Consider the following 23,271-nt stretch of genomic DNA (forward strand, 5'->3'; position numbering starts at 1 on the left):
GTCGCTACCTTCTGCCTTACAGGTTCCGTGCATCTAACGACAGGACGGAAGGCAAAGTTTCAACAGGTGTAGCTTTCCTTCAGCATAGATCCAGGTGCGCACTCGTGTTGGTCTGAAGCAGTAGTAGGACAAAGCAGAGCCAAGTAGCACCTTTAAGACTGACAAAGTTTTATTCAGAATGTAAGCTTTCGTGTGCTCTAAGCACTCTTCATCAGACAGTAGGATGGAATGGCAAGCAGTCCTAAATGTAGAGAAAGGTGCTACTTGAGTCTGCTTTTTCCTTCAGCATGACAGTGCAACCACAGGGAAGCCTGCCTGTGTTGTTTGTCAGTGGCCTGGAGGATAAAAGCCAGCAGTCCTGTTTCCCTGCCTCTGAGCAGAGCAGTTTTTCATCGTTATTTGTTTTAACCTTCAGGGAATGCTTTCCAAGTCTGCTTTGCTTGCAAAAAAAAAAAAAAAGCTCCAAACATGTGCCACAAAACTCTGCGGTTGGATTCTAAGGCATTTTCTAAGGCGTGTGCCTTGGTTCACATAAGGCATCACTTCAGCAGTGCTGTTGTCGTGCAGAAATGAATACTGTCGACCTGAGAACAGTGAGAAGATCATGTGGAATTTGTTCCTTTATGAAGCCAGGTGGCTTCTAGTGTTATTGTTGGGAAAGACCAACAGTGAAGGGCAAGTCTGTCTGCTGTGAGTGATTATCTCCCTGAGGGACCCCTGCTAAACTTACAAAGACTCCTAGGGATTTACTGGGACGCAGTTTGAATTTCATGGTTCATATCAGATATCATCCTAGGCAAAATTGTTATGAGAACAACATGGTATCATGTATTGGCACACATGACTTGCAACATGAGACATGGAAAGATCAGGGTGTTCTCTTTCTGTTAGTGGCATCTCTTAATGTGTGTATGTATTAGAGACATGGTAGAGCAGTATAACCATGTTTGTTTTTTCAAGGTAACTCTCCCCTGCACTTTCTATATTCATCCTGGCAGGCGCATTCTGCTAGAAACTCTTTTTCTCAGTATCTGAAATGGCAACCTGGGTTCATGGGAGAATTGATAATGAGGATGTTAATGCATCTCCTGTTACAGCACAGCTTGGTGCTAGAGGACATGCTTAGTATGCAGTCTCAAATTCAATCCCTGGCATCTCCAGATAAGAAATCTTGGGTAGTATGACCAGCAAAGGTCCCTTCCTGGGTCTAATATTGTCCGTTCTGATTGTTAACGGTTTCTCATGGTCTTGAGTAAAGATCATTGCCAGCTGTGCAGCCTTGAAGGGGCCAGCTGGGTTGACCCAGTGAGGGAAGGCCTGTAGGTCAGAGGAAGAGCCTCTGCTTTGTATGCAGAAGGTCCTGGGTTCGATCTCCAGCATCTCCCCAGGTCAAAGGATCTGGCAGTAGGTGATGTGAAAGAGAGAGCCCAAGAATCTGGAGATCCTCTGCCAATCTGTATAAGACAATATTGTTTTTGATGGACAGATGGTTTGATTCAATATTAGGCAACATTGTGTGTGTGTGGCCCAGGATAAAACAGCATTGCATCTTCCATATGCTTTTGCAGTTATTTCCTTTGTCGTTCTTACCGTGTGCGAAATGAGGGATGATGCCAGTAGAATCTCAGTATGTGAGAACTGTGTCTTCGGTTCTGCCTGCAGTTTTGCTGCATCCACAGTGACATAGCTTTGCTTGTTAATCTTGGTGAACACCCCTCTCATTCAGTGTTGCAGAAAAGTTGCTGTTATAGAGAACTGGTGTGTTGTAGTGGGTAAAAGTATTAGGCTATGATCTCAGAAACCCAGATTCAAATCACCACTCTGCCATGAAAGCTTACTGGATGGGCTGCCCCTGGTTATAAGCCCCTTTGGGTCCACATTGTACTGAAAAGCTGGGCACAAACCTCTGAAAATAAGTAAGTAATATGCAGGCAGAGCTATACTTTCTGAATCTTGAAATTCAGTCTTGCACGAACAGGGCATGGCATGGGAGTGAAATCAGAGCTAGGGTTTCACGGAGAGTCAGCCCTGGGAACTGCTTGCTTCACCAAGCTTCAGCATGTGAAAAAGGGGTTTCAACTGGAAGTGTACGTTTTGTTTATTAACCTCTCTATCCTGCCCTTTTCAGCAGGCCAAGGTAGTACGCCTGCCTTTATCCTTGAGAATGCGTTGCAAAATCTTGGAAGTCTGCCAGCAGATGCTGCAAAAACAGCTTGCTCACGTGCCCTGATGGCTATTGTGCCATGCCTTCATCGCCCATTCAGAAGGCATTGCATTTGGCAACAGTGCCTAGACAGCTTTTGAAATGGTACCTTTGAAAATGGCTGTCAGTCTTCCAACTTAGGGAAGGATGGATGGATGAACTTCGCAACCTCGAGGCTTAACTTGAGCTAGGGTTTCACCGAGAGTCAGCCCTGGGAATTGCTTGCTTCACCAAGCTTCAGTACGTTAACTGGTCTCTTTAAGCACAGAGTACACCTAACCCACCGTCGCAAACCTCCAGCTAGAGGTAGGACTTTCAGGTTGTATAATGCATATCCTAACAGGTGCTTCAAGAAGGGGATTTTTCCTGTCATATGTCCTGCTTGAGCAGAGGTCTGAATTTTTTGTCTCCTTTCTGGCAAGTCACCAGGATGGTGGCTGGTGCAGGAAGGCAAATATTAATTTGTTTGTTTGCTTGGATTTTTAAACCACCCTTCGCTATAAAGACAGGGCTCAGTGGAATACATTCATGTAATAAATACATAGTTAATACAGTTAAAATACAATAAATACATAGCAGTCAACCTGGTAGACAATGCTAAAAAACTTCCAATTGTGCCACTGCCTCACAGGGGAAGGCAGGGGGTTGAAGTGGCAAACAGATGGAGCTGTCGCTGTCCTCAACCAAATGCATGGCAGAACATCTCTGCCTTACAGGCGATGGATGGATGGCTTTTTTGTAGTAGAAACTCCTTTGCACTTTAGGCCACACACCCCTGATGTAGCCAATCTTTCTGGAGCTTATAGTAAGCCCTATACTAAGAGCCATGAAAGCTCTTGGAGGATTGGCTACATCAGGGGTGTGTGGCCTAAAGTGCAAAGGAGTTCCTGCTACAAAAAAAGCCGTGGATAGATGGATGTATAATACATACAAACTTACACACACACGTTGTGCTCTTTGATTAGCTCAGGCTAGCCTAGGCCTTTTTTTGGATGGAAGACCACTACAGTAGTCCAAGGTTGCTACACAGAGGCAGGCTATGGCAAACCACCTCTGACCATCTCTCACCTGGAAAACGCTACAGAGTCGGCTGTGACAGCAGCAAAATAATTTTTTTTTTTAAAAAAAATATGTATTTAAAACTAAGCTACAATAAGTTTAAACGGTGGATTTCTTTTTTCATGCATTCTTCAATAAATGCAATGTCTTTCCCCCTCTTCTAGCTCAGCAAACGGTATTTACTACAGTTGTTCTTGCAGTAACCAAATAATACCTGGAATTGAATTGACAGGTGCTTGTCTCTTTAAGAAACTGTGGCTGAAGCAGGAAGAAATACCTTCTTGAAACCAGGGTTCTCCACACTCTTATAACACCAGTGGTCCTCTTAGCTTTTCTCTTAACCTAAAAAGATTAATTCAGACTGTGCAAATGTCCCCATTTCTTTCCACAGGAGTCATATTACCAGCCCCGGACTCTTGAAAAACATGCCGACAGCATCCTTGCACTGGTGAGTGTCTCTGCCACCCTCTTTGCTCTTAAAATCTGCAGTTGTAGAATTCTGAAGTGGTAGAATGAACTGTACAGTTTTGGCTGTAGGCAAGAGGTGCCGTTCTTCAGTAGGGTCCCACATGGGAAAGTTCGCATGAGTAAAAACAAAGCAAAAAGTAGTCAGCTGACCTGTTGGAGAAAGGCTAGTCTTTTTCTTGCTGCTCAGCTTTATTTGGTGTATTCATATTTTAGTCCATCTTTTTAAAAAACCAGACAATTAATTTCATTTATTCAATTTTGTACCCCGCCCTACCCCCCAAAATGGACTCAATAATAAAATCAATCCCCAAAATAGCAATTTGATGCTATAATAAATGTCCACAAAACATCAGGAAGCCTGGAGCCCCCGTTCACGAGACAATCAGCCTCCGGCCTCTCAAATTCCTCCTGAGAGAAAGTCCTTCAGAACCGGTCAGCTCTGCACAATTTCTGGAATGCTAATAAAGGAGGGGCCTGGCTGCCTGACCTACTTGGGAAGGCCTTTCCATAAAGGGCAACTGCCACATAAAGAGCTCTGGAATGGGCAGAAACTCTTCTGACCTGCTCGTATGATGGAGCTGTAAATAAGTAGGCCTTGATCAGAGGAGTGAAGTTGTTGCTCAAGACTGTACAGGGAGAGGTGGTCGCTAGTTGGTCTTTAGGTTGGGGTGGAAATATTTTATTATTGAGTCCCCAGCCTTTAGACATTTGACAACAGTGTGGCAGACTCTGACACAGAATGACTGCCACAAAACAGCTACTGCAGGAGGTGGAGCCAGCCATAAAATGGCTGCCACAAGTTACCTTCAGTCACACAGTGAAGTTCCTTGTGCTATGGCGGCAGCTGTTTCCAAGCCAATGTTTTGAGAAATCTAGCCAGCCAGTCACACCTCCAGTGACCAGTCAGGAGCCTTGGGAGCAAACACACGTGGCCCTGCCCACTTTTAAAAACACTTGTCAGGCACCAGAAAAGTATTGGCAGACATGGTGGTGCCCATGGGTACCACATTGGGAACCCTGCTTCAAACAGTCTTGTCCTGTGCCGCCCAGAAGGGCTGCATGGGAACTACCCAGTACCTTGAGTTGAATTCAGAAACAAAGAGGCAGCCGATACATTTTTAACTTTGTGGCAATGTGGCAACTGTAACTAGTTTCAGGTAGCTGCATTCTGCACTAGTGGAAGTTTCTAAATTGCCTTCCATGGTAGCCTGAAGTGGGGTGCAGCTCGTTCTACCTTCCATTTGGTTTTAAGTATAGACCAGGTACAAGTTTCACAGAATGACGTGACCCTTGTCTTTCAAATGGTACATGGGAGGTAGGTTGTGTGACTGAATACTTCTCCCCTAATAAAACCCCCCTCCCTCATTCCCTGCGTGCAGTAGGTCCTCAGAGAGAGGGCTCCACTGAACATTTCTCTCTAGGCATGTTTATTTCAAGATGGCATTCCATCTGTAGGAGCCCAGACCTCAGCCATCATGTACCAGGGCCTAATTTGGCTGAAATGCCTTCCCTTGGCCTCAGACATGGAGGGGCAGGGGTTGGGTACCTTCTCTAGCTGTAATCTCTTTTGAACTTGGAGCCAAGGCAGATTTATCCTCACTGGCCTCCTCCCTCAAGTCTGAGGGCTTGGACCAGACTTTGGGCATGCCTAGGGCCTCCCTTTACCTTATGGGGGGCCAAGCCTCTGAGAGATCAGTAGTGCCTTCTGAGGAATTTCTGCTCTTTCATTCCCTTTCCCCGCCCCATGGGTGGAGCACCCCAACTGACTGTCAAGACAGCTGGCAGTCAAAGGGCCCGCTTTCAGTGAGTACCTGACTCTTAAACGGACAGCTGCCGTTGATTAGCTGTCTGACATAAAGCTGTCTTTATAAGGTGTATCTGTAATGCCAGTGAGCCCGGTGGATGCTGGGCTTGACCAGGTAGGGGATGGTGTTGTCTCCCATGCCCCCCTGACTCCCACCTAAATTCTGAAGTGATAAAGTTCAGAATGCTACCACATCATTAGGAGAGCTCTTAAATTCCCTCCCAAGAGAATCAGGTCTCTTTAGCTCACTTGCAATGTCACTTCCACCTCCTGTTTCTAGGAGGCAGCGAGGGCTCATTGCAAGCACCGGAAAGCATGTTTACATACAGCACCATCCCCTGTGGTTTTAGCCAGTCGTCATGGGCACAACCTCTCCAAGGCAGGTGGCACTTCTCACTGTTGTTTTCCCTTGTTTGTCCTAACCAGTAAACTCTTGTCTGGTACCTTGGTTCTCTCCTGCTGCTGCTGAACCCAATCTGCAGCCCCAAGGAGTCCTGGAAGCAGAAGTTCTCTGTGTTAGTGACACCCTTCCTTTTTCTGTCCTTGCAGGCTTCTGTACTGTGGTCCATTTCCTATTACTCCTCCCCGTTTGCTGCATTTTACCTATACAGAAAAGGTATGGGCTGCTACCTGGTGAAACCCTGAGTAAAATGTTCTGGTTCCATTATAGGCTCTGAGAGGTTCTGACATTTTGGTGATTGTCACAGAGAGATTGAGAGTGTGGTGGAGCTCACTTGGTGCCATAAGAGACCTGCTGCTTTACTGTGTTATTCTCCAGTGAGCCCCAAACTAGTTCCCGTTCACAAAGGAGGCTGCCTGCTGCATCGCTGCATGATTTCGTGTTCGTTGTGTTGGGTGAGATTGGCTTTAGTCACTCCCAATAAAAGAGACAGCAGAATTACTACCCAAGCTTTCCTTTCTGAGGTCCTGTTCAAGAGGGCAAATACAGAGGCTTAAGAAATTTTGGTTGCTATTCTCTCATATTCTAAAATAAAAGTCTTGTATTAAGGGAAATGTGCCTCTAATATAAATTCAGAGGAATTAGCCTTAGCTATCAGACCTAGTAGATTTTCAGATCCTTTTTCCTCCCTGAGTTCAGGGTAAAGTGCATTGCTCTGCACACCTCAATCTTATTACAAGGTTATTTTGAGGCTGAGAGAATGAATGATTAAAGGTCACAGCTTCATGGCCAAGGGGAGGAGATTAGAACTCAGGTCTCTCTGGCCCTAGTTTGATACTCTAACCCTGCATCATATCAAGTATTTGGGAGCCATTCAGAGACTGACTCTCCCTTTAAGGAGGGTGTTTAGTGAAGAAGGGTATTCTTTCCCCATCTAATGAAGCAGCTGCATCTCACCCCTGACAAAAGATCCCTTGTTAGGAATGCATAAAGAATGCGTCAAATTCACAATGGGGTTCAATTTTCAGGGGAAAGGCAAGTGTGAATTTTAATTGGAATGCTCAGTTCTTGGCCTGTGTACTCTCTTAGCACTCAGAACTCTCATTGTTCACAGAATCCAAGAGCCAGCCAAGAGCAAGACAGTTTTGACTTTAATCTAGCCTTCGTTCGTTACTTGTATGTGCTTTGTAATATGCTTGGCTTTTATCTAGAGCTGTGATCCCCAACATGGTGCCCTCCACGGTGTGGCACCCTTTGCTACTTTGACCAAGCAAAATGGCATCATCCTTGATGTTTTCCACACAGGTTATCTGTGTTATGTTGGAGAAGGGGCTGTTTTCCCCTCTGGGAATTTCCCTGTTTTTTCTCTGATTTTTCTCCTGCTGGCTTTTCTCCCAAGTTTTAGGAAAGATCACAATAAACCCTGGAAAAACTCTGATCAAATTCCCACTCACCCTATGCCACTCTCACGTTCCTTTTCTCGGCGGGGCTTCCTTCCGATTTCACAATATCTACCCCGAGGCTGCAAGTAGCATTGGCATTTTCGCACAGCAAACAGAGACCTCTAAAATCAGTTTCTGTTTGCTGCGTGAAAAAGCCGATGCTACTTGCAGCTCCAAGGCAGATAGTGTTAAATCGGAAGGAAGCCCCGCTGAGATGAGGAACGTGAGAGCGGCGTAAGGTGAGTGGGAAATCGGTCACACTGTTTGTTTGTTCATTAGACTTTTTGACAGCCATTCCTCCCTTGTTTGGGGCTCAGGGCAATTCACAACAATTTAGCTCAATACAGTATAAAAACAAGTTAAAACCATAAAAATACAATATTTAAACCATTCAGAAACATTTAAACATTTCAAAACAAGATGGCTTGGGTAGCCTTCAGTCACAAGTGGGGCAAGGGTGCCAGGCAGATGTAAAAGACCATCACTGGCCTCAACCAAAGGCCTGGCAAACATCTCTGCCATACATGCCCTGCAAAACTTTAATAGATCAGACAGGACATGGATGTCACTCTGCAGAGAGTTCCACCAGGCTGGGGCCAGGACAGAGAAGGCCCTGGTCAAAGCACACCCCCGTTTGAGATTTCTGGGATATTTAAGTATTAATCTTAGTGTTCATCTGTCATGTGGCAACTCAGGGCCACATAATGTTTTTACTCCTGTTCTGCCTGGGGTGGGAGGATGATGAATATTAGCACAGCACAGAGCTTGCACAGGGTAGTGGTTAGAATGTCAGGCTAGGATCTGGGAGACCCAGGTTCAAATTCCCACTCTGCTGCGAAAGCTTGCTGGGTGGCCTTTCAGTCTAACGTACCTCACAGGATTGTTCTAAGGATAGGAGAAGGAAACAGCTACGTCAACCTCTTTAGGTCCCAGCTGGGGGGGAAGGATGGTGGGGCATAAATGAAGTAAAGAAATGTGGAAAGGCCCCTGTATCTACTGACAGGCTTTAGGTGGCTCACCCAGCTGAAATTGCACACAGCATTCAGGACAACAGAACAAAAGGATTGTGACATGCACTACCTAAACTCTGTAGCAGTCTTAATGACAGATTACAACATTACACCTGCAGAATCCTGAGTGGGTCATTTTGGCCCCTCCTTCAGCCGCTGGCAGTGAGTGTTCTTACAAGGTGATGATGATGGTATTGGATTTATATCCCACCCTTCACTCTGAATCTCAGAGTAGTTTACAGTCTCCTTTACTTTCCTTCCCCACAACAGACACCCTGTGAGGTAGGTGGGACTGAGAGAACTCTCACAGAGAGACACCCTGTGAGGTAGCTGGGACTGAGAGAGCTCTTGCAAGAAGCTGCCCTTTCAAGGACAGTTCTGTGAGGGCTATGGCTGAACTAAGGCCATTCCAGCAGCTGCAAGTGGAGGAATCAAACCCGGTTCTCCCAGATAAGAGTCCACACACTTAAACACTATACCGAACTGGTGGCCACTGGCTAGGCTGCCTTCTTGCAACTGGGACAGGTGTTGAGCAGCTAGCATGTCAGCTACCTTTGCCATGCAAATATAAGTGTCCCGAGCCTGTATTTTATTTTTCATATGCTGAGGTTTGGGGGTGGAGGGCAGTGCCCTGGGCGAAGCAGCCTTTTAGCTCCTCTGCTCTGAGTGCCTCTCCCCTTTTATCTCTCTTGCTAGGTTATTTAACAATGTCGAAGGTTGTCGCAATCTCTCACTACGCCGGGACTATGCTGTTGTTATTGGCTGGGATTGCCTGTCTTAGAGGTGAGCACTTTGGGGTTCCAGAGGAGAAATGGATGTTGATGTTCAGCGGTGGGACTGGGAAGCCACGAGTCCCTTGAGTTTGGGGTGCAGGTGATGAAGTGGCATCGGCGTACAGAGCTCTACAGGGGAACATCAACTTTTGTCCTGGCCTTGGGGAGCTTCCAGTCTAAATTCTATCAGAAGAGGCAACAGGGAGGAGGAAAGTTAAGAGGCAGAACTATGTTTGACTTTGGTTATGCATATAGAGTCATAAAGTTAGATGGGCCTCCATGGTCATCTAGTCCAACCCCCTGCACAATGCACAACATTCATAAATATCCCCCCACACACAGTGACACTTGCTCCATGCCCAGAAGATATCTGTGCTTAGTTTCTGTAATAGTTGGGCCCCAAAGCTTCTGGAAAACAGGCATACATTTTTTGTTTGTTTTAAGGAATGATTAGAACAGGTACATAACTCTGGCAAACTTGTAGGCATGTGTGGAATTCTAGGAACAGGGAGTTGGCCACACAACAAAATAGCTGGTACTAGGGGGAGAGGTTGCAGTGCATCTGCCCATAGTTAGACCTCCAGCCTTCCCCCAGCTCCCCGGTGGAGGCTGGTCTGAAAATCCTGATGGGAGGAGACCTTGTTGGGGTCAGGCCATTTGTGTCATAAAATGTAATGCTCGGTAGCAGAGATATAAACTTTATAAAGGACAAATTTAAAAAAACAAAACCTTACCATAAAGCATGCTTAAAACATTAGCACTTGGTCTTAGAGATGCGTTCTTTGTATCTCTTCCATGTGATCCAGGGAACTGAACAAAGGAAGCTCTGGCTCTTTCCTTCCTTCCCCAAGGGACTAGGAGGAGGAACCTCAGCCAATAGAAGGAAGAGAGGCTTGGCTCAGCAGTGAGATTGAGAGAGCCTGGCAGAGCAAGCTTTCTCTCCCCCTCTTCCTCTACAAGGAAGGAACAGCCAATGGAGAAAATAGAAGCTTTACTCTGTAGCTCCTGTGGGATTGAGGAAGCCTTGCAAAGCAAGCTGTGATGCAGAAGAAGCAAGAGAGAGGGAGAAGAGAGCGGACAAGAGCCAGTTGCTCAGGGGCCTGATAGGAGCCCTCTGGGAGCCTGATTCAGCCCTTGGGCCACATGTTTGACACCCCTGCTCTAGGACATTAACCGGGACTACAGGCTTTTATCTTCTGAAAATTTTCCCTGGGCACACTCACTGTTTAGTAGGGCCAAAAGACACTAGAAAGCTTCTACAAACCACAGATAAACACAGTATTCAAAAGAAATACTTAATACAAGTTTATTTAAGGTGCGAAGACTTACCAAAATACTATGTGTACAGAAAATAAAAAAGACATTTAATGTTCTTTAATTAAAGTACCTTGGTAATACCAGACATCAGACACAGTCAGGAAGCACAGCTGGTTTCCAATAAGGACAGTCAGCTTACAGCAGCTCAAACTAGATCAGAATCCCTGTCCATCCAGCAGAATTTCAGGGTTTCCTCCAAATACAACAGCACCCTATAGCATTTCTGTGATGGGATAGACAACAGAAAGGGAGACTTTCTCGTCTTTTAACCATTCCTGGCCAACCTCTCCCCTGGGCACTGATTGTCACTTAATCCCAACAAACAGATTCCCCTGATCCCAATTAGCTAATTGGAGAGTTTGACTTATGTAAATAAGGATCTTGACAGATGGAAATAGGAGCTGAATTGACTGACATTCACATGCTGAGGCCTGCTGTTGAGAACCCCGCCCACCTCAACTATCAGCATTGCTCCTTTTAAGTATTATGAATTCTTATGGCTAAAAAAGAACGCCCTCACTGTCTTATAATTAACCCATTTTTACAAGCCACACTTACCATTTGGGATTAGGTCCACTCGGTTCTGGCTCCAGATTTGTCCATCCTTTCCTCTTTCATGGGTCAACCATGGTTTCCTCCAGACCTTCATTCTTCCTCCTCTCCTATTTGGAGAACAGCATCCGTGGTTTTTCTTTTTCAACTTTTTTCTAGAAACAAAATTTTGACAAAAGCCCAACTAGTGGATAAAATATCTGCCAAACTCCCCTGGTTTGAGTACTTAGAAATCTGTCATTTCTTACATTTTTTTTTTTAATGTGAATAAATACTTTATTGCACCCAAGTGAAAGACAAGTAGTAACAATTAAACATATAATACATATACAATACATATATCACATTCACATCTTCAGATTCAATCTCCCCCCACCTCACAAACTTCCTCCCTTGCATCCCGGGAGTAGACAGAGAATAGTTTTATATGTTTCTGCTAATCCATTACTAAACCTTTGCTTTTAACCCAACAAAATATCGGTTCCCAGGTCTCTTCACATTTTTGTATATTGCCATCCCGTAACCTTATAGTCAGTAAATCAAGTTCCGCAGCTTCTATAAGTTTTACAATAAATTCTTCCCTGGAAGGTATATTTGGTGACTTCCAGTATTTAGCATATAATACTCTTGCCACAGTAACAATATACATTAACAGCTTGATTGTATTAGACGGAAAGGTCTCTCGACAAACATTTAGAAGGAAAAGTTCTGGGGAATGATGTGGTGTAATTTTCAAAATTTTCTGAATCCAGGTACTAATTAATGCCCAGTACTTTTTGGCGTGTTCACAGTTCCACCAAACGTGAAATATTGACCCTTTTATCTTTTTACACTTCCAGCATTTATCGGAATAACTAGAATGGGCTTTAGCCAGTCGGTCTGGTGTTAAATACCAGCGATAAATCATTTTATAGAGATTTTCTTTATACTGAGCTGGCTTTATTAATTTTACATTCCTTTTCCACAACTTCTCCCATTCTTCTAAGGGGATAGTATAGCCAAAGTCTCTCAACCATTTAACCCAAGTTTCTTTTACCACTTCTCCTTGCATTTTCTCCTTAAGTAACCACTCATAGATTTTAGAAATTAATTTCTGGTCCGTCTGAATAATTTGGTCAATCTCATTTAATTGTTTCAAGAAGCCAAATTCTTTATCTTTTTGGTGAATAGATTTTATTTGGCACTTCAGCCACCAATCCATTTGGTCCATTTCTTCTAATCGCAAATTATTTTGTCTATCTAACAAGTTTTGGTAACTTAAATTAGTCCACATATAGAGATTCGGATGAGAGTGGGCCTCTACCGGCGACAACCACCTTGGCGTATATAAGTAAAACTTCTTAATCTCCATCCAAGCTCTATAAAGGGACCGTCTTATCTCATGTCTCCAGAAGGAACTATTTTTGGGGGGATTTTGGTACCAAAGATACCCATGCAATCCTCTCTCTAAACCCGCTCCCTCTATCACCAAAGTTTTTTTATTTTTTAATGTGAACCAATCTGTTAACCAAACTATTCGACAAGCCGTATGATACAACTTCCATTCTGGTAGGGTGAGGCCGCCTCTAAGTTTGCTATCCTGGAGTACCTTAAGCCTGATTCTAGGCTTTTTATTCTGCCAAATGAATGATGACGTTATTTTATTAATCTGTTGGAAGAAAAGTTTGGGGAGCAAGGTAGGGATCATTTGAAAGAAAAATAATATTCTTGGTAATACATTCATTTTTATGGTTGCGATTCTGCCCAGAAGGGAGATCTGCAAATCTTTCCACCTAATTAGATCTTGTTGAATGTCTTTTACTAATTTCTCATAATTGTTTCGATATAGATCTTTCAAATCATTTGTCATTTGAATTCCTAGGTATCTTATTTTTTTCCCATATACAAATTCCGACTGAGTTCCAAATTGAGTGACTTGTTGTTCGTTCATATTTTTAGTAAAAAATTTCGTCTTCTGGACATTAATCTTAAGCCCCGCTACTTGTCCATATTGTTTAAACATTTCCTTCAAATGAACAATAGATAAGTTAGGATCCTCCAAGACACACAATAGGTCGTCTGCAAAAGCTTGGACCTTCAACTCCTCTCCCTTAATTTTAATACCTCTTATTTTTCCTTCGTCTCTGATTCTTTGCAACAAGGGTTCTAAAGTTAAAACAAACAAGAGGGGAGACAGGGGACATCCCTGTCTTGTGCCTTGTGCTATATCAATCAGGTCCGAGTTAGTGTTATTAAAGTTGACCTTGGCATTTTGTTCCGTATATATAGTTTTCACCATGTTCCAAAAGTTTTCTCCACAGCCCACTGCTTTCAATGATTTCAGAATAAAATTCCAATTCACATTGTCGAAGGCTTTCTCTGCATCGACAAATATAAACGCCGCCTGCTTCTCTGGATGCTCTTTGTAAAATTCAATAGCATTTAGTAAAAATCTTAAATTTTGCCTCATTTGTCTGCCTGGAATGAAACCTGTTTGATCTTCATGGATAATTGTACCGATAACCTTTTTCAGTCTATTTGCCAACACTGTAGCAAAGATCTTGTAGTCGGCATTCAACAAGGAAATAGGTCTATAGTTTTTCACTTCTGTTGGATCTGTACCTTCCTTGTGTATTAGCGAGATCAGCGCCTCCTTCCAAGATACTGGGACCCTGTGGTACTTTTGCATGTCTTCAATGACGCTTTTATACGGAATAAGCAATTCTTCTCCACATACTTTATAAAGTTCAATTGGTAACCCATCAGGTCCTGGCGCTTTATTCACTTTCTGCTGACTTATCGCTTCCACAATCTCTTGCATAGTAATTGACGCTTCCAATTTTCCTTTTTGCTCTTTTGATAGTTGTCTCAGCTTCGTCGTTGCTATGTAGTCATCTTGCCGCTGGTTATCCAAATTTTGGTCTTTATATAATTCTTGGTAAAATTTTTGAATTATCTTTTTCATCTGATTGGTTTGTGTAAATTCATTTCCTTCTTCATCCTTGAGTGATTTTATGATTTTTTTATTCCTTTCTTTCTTAAGTTTATATGCCAGCCACCTACTAATTTTATTGGCACTTTCAAAATGAGTTTGTTTCATCCATTTCAGCTTCTTTTCTACCTCCTCCATTAATAGTAAGTTAATCTGATGTTGAATAGCCGAAATCTTTAGTCTTATCTCTTCTGTATTTCTTTTCTTTAGTTGCTTCTCTTGCACACCTAATTTAAGAACCAATTCATTATAGGACTTCAATCGTTCTTTTTTCCTTCCCACTGCATATCTTATTGCAATTCCACGAAAAAAAGCTTTGAATGCATCCCAAATAACGTGCATGCTGGTGTCTTTCACTAAGTTATACTGAAAGAATTCTTTAATTTCCTTCTTAGCTGTTTCCAAAAATTTATCTTCTTTCAAGATCTGCAGATTAAGGGTCCAACGAGGCTTTTTTAAGGTTTCTACCAAATTTATTTGTATAGGATTATGATCCGCATAAGTTCTTGGTAGGATATCTGCCTGCTGGAGAGACAACATTAAGTCGGCCGATAGCCAACACATATCAATCCTTGACCAGGGCCTATGCGCCGATGAATAAAAGGTATAGTCTTTAGTTGAGGGATTCTTCGTTCTCTCTTACATTTCTTTTTCATGAGACTGTTCACGACCTCAAACTGACTTTGAACATTTAATCTCTCATTCTTGTTTAAAGGTCTTATTTCCAGAATATATCATTTTCTTTTACTGCAACATTGTGCTACTTTACCTTTTTGTAATAGATGGCACCAAGAAGGAAAGATCCTTTTAACACCAATTCAGTGGGATGCCATCTGGGAAAGTGAAGCTTACCGTACCAATTCCATCAATACATTTCAACAGAATTACCAAATAATGTCAAGGTGGTATCGCACTCCTCAACATTTTGCCCATATTGATCCTCAATACTCTCCCAACTGTTGGCAGCAATGTGGCTCAGTAGCTTCCCCTATTCACTGTTTGTGGGAATGCCCCATAGTCAAATCTTTTTTGGCAAAAGGTTATATCTCAAGTAGAAATTATCTCTGGTATTACATTCCCAAGGCAAATAGATGTCATTCTTCTTAACAATTGGCAAGTTGTTCATGCGTCTTCCTTCAAAGTATCTTTGCTTATTTCCCTCATAATAGTGGCCAAAACCATTATAGCCCAGAACTGGAAATCTCCACATAATTTAACCATCGACAGTTGGCTTATTAAAATATGGGACTTTATTACAATGGATAAAATCACAGTTGATATAGACATTATCAATCCCATAAAAGCAGTTCAGAATTTCATTGCCAAGTGGTATCCCATATTAGACAAAATTGATGTTGCCCCTACACTTTCTTCCTCAATCAGCCAGTGTGCTATTAATAAGAAAATTATTCTTTCTTGACAAAGGATTACCAAGTGCCTTTTGATTCCCCCTATTTTATGTTATTTTATTTTTTATTGAATTGTGGGTCTATGTTATTTATAAATAACAATGGTACTCTCATATAAACTATCTTTTGGTATGTTAACAAAATTTATGATTGTAAACATAATATTCTTTTCATCCTTTATAATAAAATAAAATTGTTTGTGAAAAAAAAAAGCTATTCAAAGTCCTTGAAAGGGCATTCTGAGCCACAGACCGTAATGATCTCCAGGCAGCCTTATCAAACTCAGGAATGTAAGCTAAAGACTGGGCTTCTTCAAGAAACTAAACACTGTCTGTCTTCCCCATCAGGGCCTAAAAGATACCGGCCACAGGCTTGGACTAAACAACTAAAAAATAAAATCACCCCAGTTACTATACGGGTAGGAACCAGTCACAATTACAGAAAATGGTAGGGTGTTCCAAGCCAAACAAACTCCTGTGACAGAAGCAGCTGTTTTCACCCGGCTTCTCTGTGGACACAAAAAGAATGCTTTCTAGGCCCTTCTGAAGGGCTTCCTCTTTCTAGTGAGGCGGAGGAAAGGCAGGATTGGTTATTCGCTTTGGGAAAGGAGGAAGTGGGTGGCAGGAAGCACATGGACAGGCGCTATGGCATCCTCAAGCACAACTTGGGGATAACCAGATTAAGCAAAGAAGAGGTGGCATCCATGTAGGTATTCCTGGAGCATGTCCTAGGTGGAAGGAGACAGCAAAGTGCCAGGAACTTTGGATTGTTTTCATGACTGAAAATGTCGACTTTTCCTCTCAGGCATTGGTCGCTGGACTAATCCTCAGTACATTCAGTTCATCTCTATTCTTGAGGACGCACACCGATATGGCAAACCTGAAAACAAGGTAAGGGGAGCTGTGACTCTTCGGACAGTCTTTAGCAGTGTGTTTGAGGTACCTAAATTGGGAGTGTTGAGGTTAGGCTTCTGATGGCTAGACTTTAATCATTCAAAGGGGCTGGAGCTCAATGGCAAGAAAAAAAATGCTTTCCATGTATGAAGTTCAGTGGCCAACTTAACACCCTCTGCAGTTAAAAGGTCTTAGGTAGCTGGACTTGGAAGGATCTCTGGGAGGCATGAGGCTTACTGGGACTGACACGGTTAGGCTAAGTGGATTATTTTGTTTCATAAAAATAAGTTCCTTCCAGTGTTCCCTTAGCACACAGATTTGTTTGCCTCAGCACAGGGCAATGAAGACAACAGCGGTTAGATCTGTTCTCTGGAGGCCAGGTCTTCCACCATGGAAGGCTAGGCAGTTGATATTGTCACTGTTCTGTGGTTAAGTTGCTGCAACTAGCATGAAAAATGGATCAGTCTGATTTACTGAGCTATTTTTTTCTCATAAGATAGCACTGTGGTGATACGGGAAAATAGTGGGATTGACAGGTGAGCTCAAGGAGCTGTTGATCATAGCTTCTCTTGATCCAAATGAGTTTAGTCTCATAATCAGATGTAGGCATGCTCACAGCTTTAATGATGGTAGCTCTTTTGGCTCATGAAGTAAAAATTTTAATCACAACACTCCACAGCTTAGAGGGAATATTGGTCCTCTTTGTCTTCCTGTGTGTGAGATGATTTCATGAAGGACACTGCTGCCCATTTCAGCACTTTTTCCTCACCACAAACCCTATTACTCACCTATTTATATTTATCCCTTGCCCTCTGTAGGGCTTAGTTGATAAAAGAAGAGTAGGTTTAATTTAAGGGTCTAGCCTTCTGAAGCCTGTGGGCACTTTTTGGAATGCTCTTTGGCACCACTACAAAATGACTGCCATGGAGCCAGTCACACAATATCAGGAGACCACAAGCCAAACATCCTCCTGTGGTGAAGCCAGTTGTTTCTAACTGGTCCTCCTTCAGACACACAACGTCCCCTGGGTTCTTCTGAAGCATTTTGTCTTTTAAATGAGATGGAGGAAAGCCAATATTGGCTCTTTTGCTTTGGGGGAGAAAGAAAGAGGGTGCTAGGAAACACACTGGCCAGGCACCCGGGGGCACCATGTTGGAGATTGCTGTTTTAACTGTTTTCTGCATTTTTGTAGGGAAGGTGCAAGAGGAGATTTTTATATCACATCCTAGCTGAAAGGAAAGGATGTTGTACTGAAATGCTGATTCAGTGGCTGCTTCATGCTTTCTCATCCTTTTCTGTTCCTTTCTGTGCTCTGCAGAAGAAGCTTTGCAGTTACAATTTTGACTTCAGAAGTTGGCCCGTGGACTTCCGGTGGGACGAGGCTACAAGCCGGTAGGTAGGAAGAAACAAAGACACATCTAGAAGTTTCTTCTCTCCCTCTCACCTTTCTCCTGGAACCTCCCTCTAATAGACATACAAAGTTGCTGTAGATTGAGTAAGCCAATTCTTGCTTCTAGCCCATAATTGTCAGTGCCCCCCCCAGCGGGGTTTCAGTAAGTGGAGGAGTGGGGAATCAAACCCGGTTCTTCCAGATAAGAGTCGGCACACTTAACCACTACACTAAAATGGCTCTCCTTGTTAAGCTAGGGAGTAGTAGAGCTAGGGAGAGGCTGAGGTCCAGGTTCCCTTTCACTGCATTATGTTGCTGTCAATGGGAGCTGAGTGGCGAATACACATACCAAAAAGGGACTGTGCGTTTTTTTGAGAAAGGGTTGTGGCTCAGGGACAGAGCATCTGCTTGGCATGCAGAAGGTCTCAGGTTCAGTCCTTGGCATCTCCAATCAAAGGATCTAGCAGTAGGCAATGTGAAAAATTCCACCCTGAGACCCTGGAGAGCTGCTGCCAGTCTGAGTATGACTTTGATGGACTGATGGGTTGATTCGGTACAAAGCAGCTTCCATGTGTACATAATAGTGGATCTTAAGAACGCTTGAAGCTGCCGTATAAAGACCCTTGGTCTATCAGCAGTGTCTGTTTTGTCTACTCAGACTGGCAGCAGCTTTCCGAGGTTTCAGGCAAAGGTCTGTCACATCGTTTACTACCTTTTCAGTGGAGGTTCCAGGGATTGAACCTGGGACCTTCTGCATGCCAAGCAGATGCTTCACCATTTAGCCATGGCTACTCCCTCTGTGTATTAGCAGCACCCAGCAGAGATTTTGTATATTGTCCAGTTAGCGTGTGTCATTTTGGAAATTGTGTCAGGGAAGATGCTGAACATTTGACCCACCAGCGGGGTAATTTCACATGTTCTCCAGTCATTGTGCATGTGTTTTCCCATATGTTGTTCATTCCACTGCTCTGTGTATATAATCCTTGCATCCTCCAATATGATTAAGGGCTTCTGGAGTTCCGGCCCTGCTGGCGGCACCTGGTTTTTGGCCACTGTGTGTGGCCACAATGTTGGATCGAATGGGCCGTTGGCCTGATCCAGCGTGGCTTCTCTTACATTCTTATGGCTTGGGAATCAGATGTGCTGTACAGTCAGTGTATATAACTCCTTGTTCATCCGTGGGACCAAGATGGGTGGGGAGGTATGCCACAGTGGCTGATTTTTATGCACACTCTCCATTCCTCTTGGACTGACATGTTAATACCATTCTGCCCTTGAAGATAAGTTAGTGTGAGGGCTTCTTCCAACTCTTGTGTTCTATAACCCCTACAGGTCAGATTCCCGCAACGTTCCCCTATTGCGGGCAGAACCAAAGCACCGAAGTGCAGTCAACAGTTTCCTGCATACAATCAAGAAGTTACCTTGCCAGATTGCCAGGTATAGCTTCATCGTGCGTGTGTGTATGCATATACACACACATCCCTTTGTGATAAAGGGTAATACATGTCACTGGGATGACCAAAAAGTTGATGCAGGCTGGGCTTTAGCAAATTATTTTGTGTGCTGATGGTCTGTGCACATCTGTTCCCATCCTGTCCCTCTCCCTTAATGGAACCTAAAGGCTGGCTCCCTTGCAGCACAATTTAAAGACTTTCTTTCCTGAACCCTCAAACTCAACTGTTGAAAGGTCCAGGGAAAAGAGGATTGTTAAAAAGGAAGAATGCTGGACATCTGGTTGAGGAAGCAAGGGACTCAGCCTCTTAGGCCCCAGAGGTGCTCATTGGCCAGCAACTGATGAATATGCACATGGGGTAAAATCTTAAGGCGATGATTGGTTAAGCATTGCTCTTTAATGTTGGATATTTGACGACAGATCAAGGGAATTTATTGGGGGTGTCCGTGTCAGGACCACTTGGGATAGCAGGAGTCCCCTTTCAGTATATTAAGCTACAGATCCTAGGTTTTGCTTGGCTGGTGGGAGGCAAGAGGACAGAATTTTCATAAGCACATGTGTGGTGGGGAAAGAATTTTTTGGATTGTTAGGAAGAGGCAAGTGCCTATCTGGCAATTGGCCTGCAAAACTTGGAATGTTGGGAAGGGGAGGCTGCTGGTTGGCTAGAGTGCTTGAAATGAAGGCTGCTGGTTGGTCAGTGAGAAGTGGTGGGTTTGGAGAAGAGTTGAGGTGATGGTTCCTCATTGGCTGTGGCAGGAGAAGAGGGGTTTGGCTTCACCGCCTTGATGGCTGAATGGCCGTGGGGCTGAGATCCATGCCAACTTTCTATTCACTATTTTTTTTTGGTCCATTCATGGTGTTGGTATCTCTAGTTCAGATTTAGGCAGGGTGGGTTCTGTACTGCTAAAATGCCAGTCCCTTTTGTCACGGTCCCCTTCTCTCTCCATAGCTACATAGTGGCTCACACCATTGGTCGGCGCATGCTGTATCCAGGCTCCGTGTATCTGCTGCAGAAAGCCCTTATGCCCATGTTGGTTCAAGGACAGGCCCGACTGGTGGAGGAAGTGAGTAATGGCAACGGAGAGTCCCCAACCCCCAGACACCCTCCTCTTCCAGCCTGCTTATGTCCTCTCCACTGCACCCAGAGAAGGTGGGGATCCGGAGAGCCAGAATCCTGATGGCTTTCCCTCTCTGTGCTTGCAGTACCAGGGGAAACGAGCCAAGCTCGCCGCTTGCGATGGCAATGAAATCGACACCATGTTCATGGACCGGAGGGATACTTCGGAGCCCCAAGGCAAAAAGCTGGTGAGTTGACCCTGAAGGAGAATTTTAATTCCAAACCCTTGTCACCAGAGCAGCTTGGGTTGCTTTGCTAAGGCTGATTTATGTGGAAGCTGGTTCTGTCTTGGCTGCCTCCAAGAATCCTCCATCCCCTGCCTCATTGCTTTGTTTCAGGGGCCTAATGCTTGTCAGGTGGTTATTAGGTGCTGCTGTGTCTGTGGAACAGGGGTTTAAATCCTCTGAAGGTTCCTGGGTGGGATTGGGTGAGCACTTTTCTTGGCTTAACCTGCCTCCCAGGATTGTTGTGAGCAGGGCTTTTTTTGCAGCAGGAACTCCTTTGCATATTAGGCCACACACCCCTGACGTAGCCAATCCTCCTGGAGCTTACAGTAGGCCCTGTACTGAGAGCCCTGTAAGCTCTTGGAGGATTGGCTACTTCAGGGGTGTGTGGCCTAATATGCAAAGGAGTTTCTGCTACAAAAAAACACCTGGTTTTGAGGATAACATGCAATCGTATTGATCCACCTTTATGGTTCCAGTTAAGTTCTTTGGTGGTGGAAGAGAGTGGGATTAAAAATTAATAGCATTATAAAGCTTGAGGAATGACTATGGACATTTCACTCTTCCAGGAGAGGCTCTTGTACTCCAGATTCTTTTGGCAGAGGAAGATATAGCATTGGTGGAGGGAGTGAGTTTTTCTATCAAAAGATGCCCAGACTTGGGAGTCTTCGAGGGAGGCACAGTCATGGCTTTTCCCGTCCACCTTTCTAGGTCTCTTCCCAGTTCTTTTTTCCATCTCCCTAGAACTGAAATTTTTGACTTTCACAGTCATAACTGCTTGGAAAGTGACATTATTTGTCAGGAATTGTCATTTCCCACCATGTGCAAGACTGTTGGAGCCCATTTGGCAAAATAGTACAGTGGAGTTTGGTGAACCAGTGCTCTGGAAAGGTTAGGGCGTCAAGTCTCTGCTCTGCCATGTCTCAGCTTTACTTCTCACACAGATGGTGTGAGACGGGTGGAATTCTAGCAGGAGCTCCTTTGCATATTAGGCCACACACCCCTGATGTAGCCAGTCCTCATAGAGCTTACAATAAAGAGCCTTGTAAGCTCTTGGAGGGTTGGCTACATCAGGGGAGTGTGGCCTAATACGCATAGGAGCTCCTGCTAGAATTCCATCCCTGATGTGAGGAGAAAATGGAGGTGAGGAGAACAGTGCAAGCCGTTTTGGGTCCCCATTGTGGAGGAAAGCAGCCTGTTAATATATATGTCCTATTCTGTTTCAAGTACTATTCAAGTAGCATTTAAAAGCTGTGAGATGGTCAGAGCTTGAACAAAAAATTCAGCTCACATGAAGCCACCTTTTGATTGTCTCCCCCCCCACCCCCCTTCAGTCACAGCCAATTTATGGCAGCCCCAGGCAGGTTTCCAAGGCAAGAGATGTTTAGGGGTGATTTGTTGTTCCCTGCCTCTGCGTAGTAACTCTCATATTCCTTGGTGGTGTCGTATCCAAATAGTGACCGAGGCTTCACAGTTCAAGGCCCGTGTTCTTTTGAGAACCAGGGGGGAGGGGGGATTCTTGCAGTTAACCCCCTGCACCTTTGAATGACAAGCTGTCCCTCCTGAAATACTCCCTTGCTTTTGTCTCTGTAGGTGATTTGCTGTGAAGGCAATGCAGGATTCTATGAAGTTGGCTGCCTGTCCACCCCGTTGGACGGTATGGTCCATCTTAGCTGCATGACTCAATACTTCTTCTGGCCATAATGGTTCTTCTGGAACATTCCATTGTACTATTCTGAGGGGTGAAAGTTTTGTTTTTGTTTTACTGCCCCACTGAAAGCCCATTTTGCAACTGGGCTTGGGAGGAAATGGCTTGCGTTCTGCAGTTGTACTGAATCAGGGGCTCTCAAAATGTCTGTTTTGGACTATAGCGAGGTCATTCCTCCTGCCCTTGCAGGGAGCTCAGAAATGTACCAGTGTAGGGCACTTTTCCTCACTAGTGTTACCTCATCTTCCTCCAGGGATACCGAAAAATAATTACTATTGGTTTCATCTTAAAATGCTCAGGAGTGGAGGAAGTTTCCCCCTTCCCCATCTGTTCTTATCTCAGACTTGCCTCTTAAAAGATAAAACTTGTCACTCTTTGATGTTTGGCCGTTGGTGTTTTCTCACTGGTGTACCTTAGAAACAGCACCACAAGGATGGGCTACCAGAAGAAATCCTCTCTCAACCAGAGAGGCAGAGACAGGCCTGCAGGGCAGCAGTAGATGCCGGGCCAAGCGTCGGCTGTCCTGGTTTGCCTCCCTTGTGCAGGCCTCATGGGGTCAACTGCAGCTCCAAACTTCAAAGGGCTTGAATGCCCTCTGGGGTCCTTGGCACTTGTCTCGCTGTAACTGAGGTGCTGAGGATTAGGTTTTAATCCACTGCATTTCCTCTCATGCTTCACTGCACCGTAACAATTGGCACAGGGCTGCTGCTAAAAAAAGCAGCCTTCTGTTGAGTTCTTTCCCTCCCTCCATGCACACCATCCCTGTCACTTTCAGGTGTGCTGGTTGGGTTGGGATGGCATGTTCAAGAACTGCCTGGTTCCCCTTCCAATCTCATTGACAGCCACCTTTAGGAGAAATGCAGTGGACTGAATCCAAAGGTCACAATCTTCGAGCAGAGGGTTTTTTTTTTCAGTTTCCCTTCCCTGCTATAGATTCAGATGGGTAGCAATGTTGGCCTGAAGCAATAGAACAAAGTTTGAGTCTAGTGGCACCTTTAAGACCAGGGGTGACCAAACTGTGGCTAGGGAACCACATGTAGCTCTTTAACACATATTGTGTGGCTCTTGAAGCCCCTAC

General features: G+C 44.3%; 1 protein-coding gene across 1 annotated transcript in view; it reads left to right on the top strand.

The window, feature by feature from the left end:
- Positions 1 to 23,271, top strand: part of ABHD16A (abhydrolase domain containing 16A, phospholipase) — a 42,461-nt gene that overhangs the window by 1,027 nt on the left and 18,163 nt on the right. Inside the window, exons 2-10 of the mRNA XM_060239128.1 lie at positions 3,654 to 3,710; positions 6,084 to 6,150; positions 9,083 to 9,169; positions 16,213 to 16,298; positions 17,620 to 17,693; positions 19,024 to 19,128; positions 20,094 to 20,208; positions 20,348 to 20,449; positions 22,079 to 22,142. Of these exons, the coding sequence (XP_060095111.1) occupies positions 3,654 to 3,710; positions 6,084 to 6,150; positions 9,083 to 9,169; positions 16,213 to 16,298; positions 17,620 to 17,693; positions 19,024 to 19,128; positions 20,094 to 20,208; positions 20,348 to 20,449; positions 22,079 to 22,142 (757 nt within the window). The remainder of the gene's footprint in view (positions 1 to 3,653; positions 3,711 to 6,083; positions 6,151 to 9,082; positions 9,170 to 16,212; positions 16,299 to 17,619; positions 17,694 to 19,023; positions 19,129 to 20,093; positions 20,209 to 20,347; positions 20,450 to 22,078; positions 22,143 to 23,271) is intronic.

The sequence above is a fragment of the Heteronotia binoei genome, chromosome 5, assembly GCF_032191835.1.
Source record: "Heteronotia binoei isolate CCM8104 ecotype False Entrance Well chromosome 5, APGP_CSIRO_Hbin_v1, whole genome shotgun sequence".
Classification (NCBI taxonomy): Eukaryota; Metazoa; Chordata; class Lepidosauria; order Squamata; family Gekkonidae; genus Heteronotia; species Heteronotia binoei.